This window comes from Rutilus rutilus (genome assembly GCF_951802725.1).
Source record: "Rutilus rutilus genome assembly, chromosome: 13".
Classification (NCBI taxonomy): domain Eukaryota; kingdom Metazoa; phylum Chordata; class Actinopteri; order Cypriniformes; family Leuciscidae; genus Rutilus; species Rutilus rutilus.
Genome location: NC_140218.1, coordinates 18,230,976 through 18,244,452, shown reverse-complemented (window position 1 = coordinate 18,244,452; position 13,477 = coordinate 18,230,976). Strand labels below are relative to the sequence as shown.

Sequence of the window (13,477 nt, the reverse complement as noted above, 5' to 3'; positions counted from 1 at the left end):
ATTGGTGTCTGATGTAGCGTCCATAATCGTGACTGGGGAAAAAAAAATGCTGTCAAATGTCCTTTCAAACAGCCATCAGAACCCCCCAACCCCCCAGGGACACGAGTTATCTCAGTATTGTTGCTCTCTCTCTGAGATGGGTGTCACACAGAGAGGTTGAGAGCTTTAGAGAAGTTTTGCCTCCAGCATTCACACTACATGTGTGAAGCCACTGCTGGGATGCGGATGGGGTTCATAAAGCCACGCTCTCTCACACAGAGGCAAACAACCGGATCATGGCAGAGGGAAGCACATCTCTATGGGAATGATGAGAGATGCGGGTGAAGGGGGTGGGAAAATCAATATGTTATTTATGCGGTTAGAGAGCATTGTGAACTACACAAATAATACAAGAAGCTTTTGCGCACAAAGTAAAAATAACTGTTTTCTATTTGAATATATTTTGAAATGTATTTGTCTTCCTCTGATGGGGAAAAGGGAGTAGGGTGATTAATGCACTGTTATATACTTGACACCAACGAAATATTCTAATAACAACAACGGGGAAAAAAACACTATAAAGTTGAACTTGACGAGTTCTTTGTGAATGCCTTGAGATTGTTCACGAACATAAGGAATAATGAGAATTAAAATTCTTCCTTATGATTATGTCACTAGGAGGGGATTTAATTATAGTTTATGTTCTCAAATCATTGCACATTCAATAATAACCAGGAAATTGAGCCCTCAGTGTGGCATTGTAAAAAGCTTCAATTGATTTTGTCTTACTGTGGTCCACTGTGGCCCTTAATTCAATTTAAAGCCCATCAATTTACAGCAGAACATGCATATTTATATTGCGATTTAAATAAAAATGATTTCGAAAGAAGTATTGCATGCTCGCCAAGGATGGATTTGATCAAAAACAGTTTAAACTAATTTAGTGAAATATTATTACAATAAAAAAAAAACAGTTTTTTTATTTGAATATATTTTAAAATGGATTTTTCCAGTGCGGGCAAAAAATGTCAGCAGCCATTACATCAGTCTTTATTAATTTCAACATTGATTTTTTTTGTTTGTGCTGTTTAATATTTTTGTGAAAACCATGCTACACTAGCCTACTATTCAAAAGTTTGGGGTAAGTAAGATTTATTTTATTAAATGATTTCTATTTCACATAAATGCTGTTCTTTTGAACTTTCTATTCATCAAAGAATCCTTACAAACAAAAAACAGCAAAAACTGTTTACAAAATTGTTAATCATAATTTTTAAAAACCATTATTAATAATTGAGTACCAATAAAAATTGATAATAACACCAAATCAGCACGCTTTCTGATGACTGGAGTAATGGCTGCTGGAAATTTTTGTTCTGCCTTCTCTGCATGTCTTTCACCTTTAATGATTTCCTGTTGTTCGGTGTATGTGTTATTTGCTGTGCAATTATCCCCACAGATCTGTTAGGTTAGTGCTAAAATCTTTGATAAAAGCACAGGCACATATTTTAGCTAATGGAGTTCTCCATTTGCAGAGTGCGACGCGTGAACCTTTCAAACTCTGACACTGTGTCCTTATGAGATGTGTGTCTGCCACAGCTCTCCTGTCTCTTCTTCCTTTCACCCACCTTCTATACCCCAGAATGTGTACTTCAGCTGTGCTCCGTCCCGCTCTCAAGTGTTATGGAGACGATTATAGCTCTAATAATGCTCGGATTTCAGTGCAGAACTGCACTTTCCTTGAGTTTGGATGATGCTGATCTAAAACTTTAGGGAACAAACTTTAAAAGGGTGCATATCATGAATAACAACCTTCCTTCAGTCCAAAAAGACCATTTATTGCAACTATATGTTGCAGAAAATCTTGCTCCCAAACCCTTGGATTGCTGATGTAAATTCATTAACATACAGCATGACTAATGCCAATATCTGGAGAGGGTTCTCTGTTAGCAATGCCATTAAATGGCAGTTGCTTGGTTAGCGCATACAGCCCTGCAATACATGCCATTGGATTCTATATTAGAAGTCTTCACAGTTTATTGGAATTTTGATTGATGGACATTAATAAAAACATTATCATTGCTACACACCACACAGCAGATGACATTCATTTTAGGTCTCTATTTTATATGGGAAAATTTATATTAATATAGCTAGTCTCACTGTGACAACTCAAGTATTTCTACACCCAGTATTATATATCATATGGATGGGGAATTCCATGAATTAATCATTTTGAGTGATGTTTCTAATAAAAACAGTAACCTGCAAGGTCGGAGATCAAAGTTCAAATCTATAAAGGCAAAAGGATTTTGCATCAACATCAACACACTATGGATTGAAATGTGTTCACTAAACTACAAATGAGGTGACGGGTAAATATAAAGTTCAGACAGACACATCATGCCCCATATTTTTTGTGACATAGGCTACCTACTTCAAAATAAAAAAAATTTGCACTGAATTTACAACCAGAACATGAACACACATCACAGAGGGCGCTAGTTTATATAAAGCATGTATTTATACGCTATTAACATAATTTAAAATAGTTTTAATTCCTCACAGCAGCAGCTACTGTACAAAATCCTCAGCGTACTAGTCCGCGTGCGCTTTGAGCACTGTGAGCATATCAGTCCTAGAGCCCCATCTAGTGACCCAAAATAAGAATTTACACACAAGCTGCTTAAATATAGTCAATTCCTGTGCAATGTTCTCTTGAAAGAACAAACAAAACGCGAGGTTTACTTTTTTACAGTTTCTGCGCTGTAAAAAATAAAATAAAAATTAAACTGTAAAAGACTACAAATGCTGTAAGTAAAAACCTGTTAGTTGGTTAACGGTAAGTTTCCTTAAAACTGTTGGCTAATGAATTTAGTCTTTCATTTATTGTATTTTTACAGTAAAAAAAAAAAAAAAATTTGGAACTGAAAAAGAACGTCATCTTATAATTTAGGCTACAGTGAAACCCCGTCAGCTGACATTCCCCAAATTCCCTGTGAGACACATACCCCTGGTTTCACAGACAGGGCTTAAGACTAGTCCTAGACTAAAATGTAAGTCTGAGCTGTTTCCACTGAAATAAAATTGCACTGACTGATCTTAAAAATATATCAGTGCCTTTTTAGTTTTAAGATGCACATCGGTAATGTTTTTTTTCTAAGCATGTTTATAAAAATTACTTAAATGTCCTAATTGATCTATGGTCTAATCCTGGCTTAGTCTAAGCCCTGTCTGTGAAACCGGGCCTTCATATTTGATACTTCATATTATATAAAAAGGATAGTCTCGATGATGAACTGAAAACATGTAAATCCATAGGTAGCTTTAAGAAATTATTTATATATATATATATATATATATTAAGTTGACTGAAATAAACTGAACTAACTATATAATTGTTTCTCGTTAGTTTTTATTATTAATTATATGTCAGGGTTTTATGTTACAACTTATGTTTTTATTCATGTTTATTGCATTATTGTAGTGTTGTGTGTTAGGTGTTTATGACTGTTAGGTGTATATGTGTGTATGACTTTGTGCACCTTCTATAGGCTAAATGTGTGTATGACTTTGTGCATCTTTTATAGGCTATATTGATTTTTAACTCTGCTTGTGAAAAAAGTCTACTTGTGATGAAATTTCATTCTTCATGTGGATTCTTCGTTCTCTTTCAACTTGTGTTATTATGGTGGTGGTCAGTATATGTTAAAGGTACAAACCTTTTGTAGATTTTAGTAGCAGTGTGGCCTTGCTAATTCTGCAGAAAGGGGCTGTTGGATTTACAAGTTTAAAATGTAATTTTATGTAGGCTAAATTACAGTTTGTAAATATGTTTACATTTTACTATATATTTTACAGAATAATTTACAAGCCAATGTTTTCTATAAAAACAACCTTTTTTTTTAATAGTGTGTGCCTCGATGTTTTAAATCATTTGAGAGGGAACTTTTAACCTTAGACTATAATTAGAACATCTCATTTAAAGAAACTGAAAAAAGAAGCATGAGACATGAGTTTTAATATTCTTTATTGATTTATAGACATTGATTTTTTTTCTCATTCTTTTTTTTTTTTTCCTGTGGTAACTCCAAGTTTCTCTGATACCAAGTATTTCCATAATTTTCTGTGTTTGATTTAAATTACATCTATATTATTTTACTCACATATGCATCTATTGGTTGATTTCCTTATTGCAATAAACAAGAGTAGCCAGTATGAGTTGAATATTGCTACGTTCCATCACACACACTGTTTTCCCATCTGACAATTTAATTCAAAAATAACTTTATTGGCAAGACGAGGTTTGACCGAAGCTTCTCCGTCCGCGTCTGCTCCTGGAGAGGCCTGGGGTGGAATAAGGCTAAGGCTAAAATAGACTTCACCAACTAACATTACACCTGCCCTGAAAGGTTGAATAAATCTACCAAAGACAATTCTGTACAGTGATGACAGTTCTGACTACAGGATGAACATGGTCTTTACAGTGTTGACGGATGGGACTATGAGTCTCAAGCCTGTGGAGTGTGTTAGCTGTGATGGCTTTATCACCTTCACATGGTTTCAATGGGGCACTGGACACCTGGTTTCAAACTACAGCATGTGTTAGTGCGCATAGTGTTACCACAAAATGCTCATCTGAAATCAGCCGAATACTCCACTGATTGTTTTAATAATTAAGTCTGGGATAGAAACAGCTGATTGTAGATGTGCAGTTTAAAGGAATAGGTCACCCCAAAATTAAAACACTGTTGTTATTTAATCACCCTCATGTTGGTCCAAACCCACAAGCTGTTGTCCCATAGAACACTATATATATATATATATCATCGCTATGGTCAAAATTCTTGGAATCTGCAATTGATATAGTTTTGGAAAATTCTGAAATTAGAATAGAAGTAAATTTTTGTTTAGGTAGCAATGTTGCTTTGAATGTCAGTGGTCTGTAGGCTACTGTAAACACTACGATTCAAACATCTTTACTGTTTAAATAATGTAGGTTTTGACAAAAATAAAAAGTTTTAGAAAATTATAAATCTCACATTTCAGCTTAATAAGTAATGTATGTATGTTATAGACCGTATGTAGCTCCGCCCCTTTTCAGCATTGCACTTGTGTTCTGTCTTCCGTTTTGTATTTCCACAGCATGAAGGTAAGATCTTACGGATTTATGAATGATCTGCTCGTTTTAAAATCGTCCCGGTTTACTGAAATTTGTTATGACATTCGCTTCAAATATTACAACGCTCATGATAACTTTCGTTAACTCTACAATAAGTAAATCCACTTTACCAGCTAAGTACTCTTTGACAGCGATGCCATATAAATATACAGATCTACCGCAAAAACACAGAAATTCAAACACAAAATTTTAAAGATGGCTGCGCGCTTGTTTTTCTGGACTGTATACATTATTGGTCTGAGCATGCTGAATTAAAATGCAAAATTACTCTCTGACAGTAGGTGGCGTGAATTTCAATGTCAGAATGGCAAAGACGGTTATTGTATTTATCACTACAAAAGACTCCATACAAGAGTCATAGACTATTATAAGTCGCTATAAACTGTTGTTGTACTGTGATACTTAATACATATCTCCTTCTGTTTTCCTCTAAAAAAAATAACAGCATATGGGTTTGAAATTACATGAAGGGTGAGTAAATGACAAAATAAGTTTAATCTTTTAGTGAATATCCCTTTAAGGCAGATTCTGCCCATCGAAAGTTTTCCAGAACCGGATTCTATCCGTACGCACACGACACTACACGATACACACTGACATGAAACTACACCATATACTAGTGCCTCGGTAACTAATGAGAAACAGAGGTAAAGTTTCATCAAAGCACAATGGTGGACGCTAACCACAGTTAGCATGAAGTAATGGCATTATCATGACGCTTTCCACACAATGCAAACAATGCCACGAAGAAACAAAAAGTCGAACTAAGCTACATACGCAAAGGCTATGGCTGACTACACATTGTTTGCGTTCAGATATACCCTGTCCCCCCACTCAGAGATGAGAAAAGACCCTTTAATATGAAGGACCCGTCCCTCTGGGTGCCCATTTCTTGCTTTTAAACTCCTAGCATTTGTACTGAAAAGGCTAATTTATCTCTGTGGAAGAACATGGAGGCCTATTAGCAGCCGTACAGAACCATTTATAAAGGATCTTCTACAACAAATGACATAATTCAATTGATTATTGCATTGCAATATCCAAACAACAGTAAGACATTGTCACACTTTGCTTATCAATGGAAGACCGCCGCGTAGTTCCACCAACACGACAGGCCCGTAGTTTGATGTTTATCTGTATTCGTACTTCACCTCCAAATACGCTTTCTAAGCCGCATTACGATCCCATCCAAGTGCAGGTTTTCAATCTTCCATAGAAAAATATTCTTGTTTTTTTCTTTTGTTCAATGATTTTTTCCCACAACAATATTTGTTCAACGTAACAGTGTACTATGAAAACGAACCCAAAAAAACAACATCAAAACAATTAATTGATCATAATAATAAAAAAAAAATCATATGCATTGCATGGCTTTAGATTCAAGACAGGAAGTTCATACCAAAAAAAGGAGAGATTGCACAGTCGTGTCCTTAGTGACCTCTCTGCGTCTTCACTCGGTTCATTTTTCAAGACTCTCTTGGGTTTCCACTGGAGTGGCTGACCTGCCGTGTCAGTCTTTGCCGGGATGCAGGCTGTCTCGTGAGACTGAACGCAGAAGGGGGGCGTATTGCTAGGGGTTGCATAATGTCCACCGAACATACAGAGACAAAATGAACAGAGGAGCCTGTACTGTTAGTCCAAGCGTGTGCTTAGATTTGCTGCCTTTCTCTGAGAATCAAAGTACCCGTCCATCTTTATTCAGCATCTACCAGCAGTTACATCATTCTCTACGCACACATTTCACTTCTGAATATTTTTCCTAAGTCAACCAGCTTGGATGTTCTGAACTAAACTACGCTACACTACGCAATAGAATAAATAGACATCTACTGATTTTCTAAGATCTAAGACAGAGGTCTGGGGTTTTTCAGTCAACCGCTCCTAGAGCTAACGGATGTAAAAGCGACATAAAAGAGATCTCGAGTATCTCTTCTGCATCTCTCTTCTGTTTCCCTAGAGAGATGCGACTATGAAGTCGACGACGCTGAGCTTCTAACGCCCATTTCGAACCAGCATTCGGAAAGAGTCGAGCATCCTTAGACCTTCCCCACAATCCCCTGCTGTGAGTCTTGACATGGTGGAACTGCTACTTAGATTGTGGTGTTTTTCTCTTGCAAAGATGCCAAAGCCAGACAGGACAAGTTGAATACAGCGAATACTACGAGAAGCGTACTGATGTAACTTGGTTTTTGTATGTTTCTCAAGGTGCATTTATTCAGAACAACTGAAACATTTAACTGTAGTCTTTGTGTGTTGGGTTGTGTGTTTTGGGGGTCTCTAGATAGTTGCCTAACTCATTCCAGCACGTCTGGCTACGATGTGACTTCTGCTACCTCACAGTATGAGTATAAATAGAGGGAAGGAACAAGGATGTCAGATACATACAATATTGCTCTATTCCAACAATCCCTGCATTTGTCCATTCATCCACCAACGAATAAATCACTCAAACCAAACGAACGGAGATGGAGGAGGCAGTTAAGGGTGGTGGAAAGAGAGTTGGAACGCCAGTTGCACCCTCCTTCGTGATTGCTCCCACTTTGCGCCCCCTTCTGCTTGGTTTGATGATTGACGTTGTTGTTGATGAGCCGATTCTAGTCATTTCTGTGATGTTTCACTATTTTTTTCGTCTTCACAGTGTGCTTTTGGAGGTGAGGCTCCGGACTGGCTGTGATTGGCTAAGGGGGGTGAGGGCGGAGTCAGTACGGCGAGAACAGGATCGGACCGTGTGAGGTGCGTATGGGCCCCGGAGCTGGTCTCAAGATGGCGTGACTGAGGGGCGGACCCTGCAGCAGGTGATGATGTGGATGGGTGGGGGCTGCTGCGCGGAGAGCCAGCTGATTGGAGGAGGCGGCCGCTGCCATTGCCGCAGCAACGGCCAGAGGACTCGGCAGGAGGCCGGCGCCTAATGCTTTGGTGAGATCCTATATAAGATAAAAACGTTATGACTCAGCGACATCATACTGTAATTTGACATCCAATTATCAAATATAACTTTCAGTGCGTGTTAGCACATTTAAATTAGGATTGTAACCAGTATCAGGTTTGGTGACCACTTACCGCAAGGTCAGCTCCCCTGTGCTTCTTGTGTCGGCTCAGGAGGGGGTTTGGCTTTCCCGCCACTCCGTCCCGGTGCCGTCGACTTGATATGTGCTGCAAACAAACCAAACATAGTCCGTAGATGAACATTTGATTTAGTATAAACAACATGGCGAGCATATTAAAGCACACAGACTAATGTTATTTCATGAAATATGAAGACCATAACCCTCGCTCACCTGTTTGAGCTGTAGTTCTGAGTTGACCCGCACATTGCAGATCTCACAGTGGAAGGTGCGTTCCTGAGTATTGGGGTCTGAGGCCCCGCCTCCCTGCTCCCCGCTGGGCTTCGGACCCAAACGAGGGTATGCCTTAATGGGGCCCAGTCCGCTGCGGGCTTCCAGAATGGTTTTGTGTTTAGTGCCTGAGGAGCACAGAGAAAAACAAAGGTGGTTTTTATAAATGAAAACACATGCGCATGCTGTAGGCTTTACATGCATTTAATCTACGGTTCACAAGTTTGGGCTTGGTAAGATTTTTATTAATGTCTCTTATGCTCACCAAGGCTGCATTTATTTGATCAAAAATACAATAATATTGTGAAATATTATTACAATTTAAAATAACTGTTTTGTATTTTAATATATTTTCAAATGTAATTTATTCCTGTGATACAAAGTGTCACATGATCCTTCAGAAATCATTCTAATATGCTGATTTGCTGCTCAAGAAACACTTTTTCTTATTATTATCAATGTTGAAAACAGTTCTGCTGCTTAATATTTTTTTTTTTTGTAAATTGTGACAGATTTTTCAGGATTCTTTGATGAAAAGAAAGTTCAAAAGATCAGCTTTTATAAAAAAAAAGAAAGAAAAAAAAAGTCACTTTTAAAGATTTAATGCATTCTTGCAAAATAAAGTATAAAAGACCCCAAACTTTTGAACAGTTGTGTATATACACATAAATAAATAAATTAATGTTAACACTCTAGTTTAGGGTCCAGTTCTCACTATTAACTAGTTGGTTATTAGCATGCATATTACTATGATATTGGCTGTTTATGAGTACTTAGAATTCACATATTAATGCGTTATTCTGCATGACCATATTCTACATCCTAAATTAACCTAACCATTAATAATAAGCAGTAATTAGGAGTTATATTTAATAGTGAGAATTGGACCCTAATCTAAAGTGTGACAGAATTAATTAATAAATACATAAAATACAATTATAATAATAATATAAAAAATAATGCAACAACAACAATAATAATATAAAATAGATTAAAATGAGAATATTATGAAATAATAAAAGATAAATAAATAGATTAAATGTATGTATCTATAAAGATAATATCCAGTCGCGACCACTAGAGGGCTCTTGTATCTTCCACTTTGAATTATCCTTGACTGCAGCTGCTCATGCCAGGGATGATTCTTATTCCTCCTGTCCACATGTCTAATAAGCAGTCACACCATTCTTTTATTGGAATGGTTTGCATTTGTAAGTCATATCCTTTTTGAATTTCATTCAGGTTACATTATTGTACAAGGCTGTTCATAAATCAAGATATTTTGCTTGGCTTTCAATTTCAAAACTTTGTTGCAAAACTGAATTCTTCAAGTCTTCGAGATTTGTTAAATTTGGCTGTCCTCATTGCAACGAAGCTCATCAATTTTCCATTTCCTGTATTTTGAGCCATGCAACACATGGTTCTCCTTAAATGTTTCGCCGTCATGTTTCTGGCCTCACAATGTCAGTGAAAACACAGCTAAGCTATATGGATAAAAAAACACGTGATGTCCACATGCTTGGGTTCCTAAGAACTAATGTCTTTGTTTTGTTCTTAACCAAGAAAACATTGGGAATGTCGACACATTCTCTTGCCAAATCAAAAGCAGTCATTTTTGACCAAAAGTTCCCCTTAACTTTGGGTTTGAGTAGACAAGGCAAGAATCTAGCACAAATTACCTTTGTGCAGTTCAAAAGTGCACTCTTGCAGTATTTACACTAAATGAGTGTGGCTAGTTTTACTGTGTAACGGTCATATGCAAATGCCGTCTGAGAAACAAACAGATAAAACAAGAATTGACAGCTGTGTCTGGAGAAATACAGTAAGCTAAAACTCTCCCTTCCTCTCCTGACTTTTATCTGTGGCTGTCTGCACAACATATGATTTGATTTTTGGCTGCGGTTAGGAATTAAATTTAGGGAATGGACTGTACTGATTCCAGATAGCTTTCCTTAACCCAGGCCATGATTATAAATTCACGCTTCCATCGGCAACAGTGCCCTGATATCACTCATAACTTGTAATGTTTACTTGAAAACATAGTCGTGTTCCAAGACGAACGACTTCCATGTGGCTTCCATGTATCAAAGTGTGAATGTTTAATTTTCAGTCCACATAAACAATTGTCAAATACTTTATGTAAAAGCATAATTCTATTTTTTGGCCTGGGGAAAAACAGACTATTTAATCAACAAGCTCAACATGAGAAATTCCTGAACATACTGAAACTATGACTGCAGTTTTTCCTGATAAATAAAAGAGGAGATCAATAATAAATAGAGTTGTGTGTGCCTCTGCAGCAGAGTCTCCTCAACATCCACCTTGGTCTCTTCAAACAGGGTTGTTTGTGTTGACACAAACTGAATAATAGAACAGAATGAGATCTGCTCAGGCATTCGATATACAGTACTATGAGAAATCAAACACTCCCCTAAATACTACAATTCAAAAACTGACCTACTCCATTTGTTTTTGTGCACACCTTTGGGGGGAAACCAAGAGGACAAGTGGCGCTGTAAAGTTGTGTATAAATCATGAACGAGTGAAAGCTTCTAAAAACTCCTGTTTTAATTGCTAGTGTTCCTCTGTGAGCTGCCTCGAGCTACGCAAAGCATATTTCTGCTGCTCACAGAACAAGATCAATCTTGCAGACTCTTCTGAAGTAATTTGTGCAAGTATTGAGAAAGGCAACCAGAAGATGAATAAAAAAAACATGTGATGTCCACATGTTTGGGTTCCTAAGAACTAATGTCTTTGTTTTGTTCTTAAAATTTTACATTTGCCAAGTGCAAAATTCAAGTAAGGAGGACTATATAAATCCTTAACGTTAAGTAAGCAAATTTATTAGGAACTGCAACAAAATACATGGTTTTAATCCAATTGAAAAAAAAGTCTAACTCTATGCGATTTAAATAAGAAATAAATGGTTCAGTCATAACTTTCGCATCTTCTACCATCAGAAATGTTTTATGGAATAACGAATATTAAATGTCTATATGGAATGCTTCTTAATAATAATAATTTGTTACATTTATATACCGCTTCTCTGGGTACTCAAAGCGCTTCAGTATATTGCATTAAGCCATGAAAATAAAAAATATGGCAAGCAATTATATATATTGCTTGGTGACAGGAAGATTTATATATAATGGAATATAAAATGGAAAATGTTTATGGCTGGTAAATCTTCTCAATGCACCTGCCACTGCCAAAATGTAAATTTTGGTCCATAAAAGTAACATTAACAAAGCAGAGAAACACTGAAGTACACCTTTGCATTTGCTTTTTATGTTTTTCTGTCATGAAAAGGGATTTCAGCATCATATTGTTGCTGCATATGATACTATGGAGTCTCACAATGACTTTTGAGTTTTACAATTATAATAGTACAAAGTCACGGGTATACAGACTAGTGAATCTCCCGAACAAGAAAACACAAGCATTTGGGGTTATGTACAATCTATCCACCTCTAAGCACCCATTGGAGACTCTTTATTCCAATAATGTGTTGTGTAATCAGTCGGAGGGATAAGTTATTGAGTCAAGATGAGCTGTCTCTAAATGAATGTTCACCTTTATTGTGGGCCTCCAACTGGGAGAGCGAATTGACGGCCACTTTGCACAGTGAGCAGTAAAGCAGCTTCTTGGCTTTGTCCTCTTCGGTCTCAGGGTTGCTGGGAGTGACTGATGGGGCCCCAGGGGCCCCAGTGCCAGCCTGCTCTGGGTTTGAAGAGCCACAGCCGGGGGATGAGGAGGTGGCTGGGGGTGGTTGAGGGTTAGTGGGGGTGGACAGAAGGGGACATGCAGAAGGACCGGGGGATTCTGGGGTAGGGGGAGCAGAAATGGTCACGGGCCCCGGGGCCACCGCTGGTCCGTTTAACTGTGGCGCTGGCTCATCTGCAAAGCAAAGCAAACAACAAAATGACATTTAAATGGAGTATTTCTGGAAGTTAATGGGCTCTGCTGTTTCATCTTTGAAAATAACAACGCTGCTACACAAGAATTCAAGAGCTTTCAGTTCATGCCTCAGAAATGTGTTTTTTCCTGTAAACCTCAAACCAGGCGTATTTCAAATACCTCATCTTAAAGTGTGCAATCCCAGCCGTTAGACACCACATAAAAACAAGTTTGCAAAAAAAATGGCTTCATAAAATCTAATTATTTACATATGTTTGTATTTTTTTTATGAGGCATCACATATTGTTTAGTTTAATTTCTAAAGTAAAATTGGAGATGCTGAGAAATATGTAACCATCCCATTTAAAGTATTCAGGATGTGAAATAGCAGTCTTTGCCAATTTAAACATTGACATTGAGACTAAGTAAGAAGAGCAAGCAAAACTCATAATAACTGCCTCATATAAGGCTATGACAAAGGAAAACATTACATTTAAACTATCTTTAAAATGTTTGTTACTGATCAAAACTACAGTAAAAACAGTACAATTTTGAAATATTACAATTTAAAATGTTTTCAAAAATAATATTTCTTATCAATGTTGAATGCAGTCGTGCTGCTTAATATTCTTTAATATTTATTTTTCAGGATTTTTTGAGTCAGACAGTTTAACAGCATTTATTTAAAAAAATATATTTTGTAACATTACAAATGTACTGTACTGTCACTTTTGATCAATTGCGGAATAAATGTATCCGTCAGATATTTTTAAATCACAAACAACTTGGGGCAAACCCCATAACCCGTCACTGCAGGAGTGGTTCTGAAAAGCCTGAACTTATAACTCTGACCTCATATTTCTAGTGCACTCTTCAGTCCATGTGTCACTGAAAATCAAACCCTTTACCTGACATTGTTAGCATCAGATACCCTACAGGTTTGTCATTCACCGTACATTGGGTACTAAAAACACCCTAAATGGGAGCAGGGCGTTACACAGTTCAAAAAGTTACAAAGTGAGTTATCTTATACCCCATTAAATGAGACAACTAAAGTGCAAACATACAGTCTTTAGAAATACTC

General features: G+C 37.1%; 1 protein-coding gene across 3 annotated transcripts in view; it reads right to left on the bottom strand.

The window, feature by feature from the left end:
• Positions 1 to 6,861: 6,861 nt before the first annotated feature.
• The window catches only part of znf385a (zinc finger protein 385A), a 78,901-nt gene continuing 72,285 nt past the window's right edge, over positions 6,862 to 13,477 (bottom strand). For all 3 annotated transcript variants that reach the window (XM_084428340.1, XM_084428341.1, XM_084428342.1), the window contains 4 exons: positions 12,070 to 12,393; positions 8,440 to 8,624; positions 8,222 to 8,314; positions 6,862 to 8,085 (listed from right to left, as the gene is read on the bottom strand). In XM_084428340.1, coding sequence (XP_084284466.1) covers positions 7,861 to 8,085; positions 8,222 to 8,314; positions 8,440 to 8,624; positions 12,070 to 12,393 — 827 coding nt within the window. In that variant the 3' untranslated portion in view covers positions 6,862 to 7,860. The remainder of the gene's footprint in view (positions 8,086 to 8,221; positions 8,315 to 8,439; positions 8,625 to 12,069; positions 12,394 to 13,477) is intronic.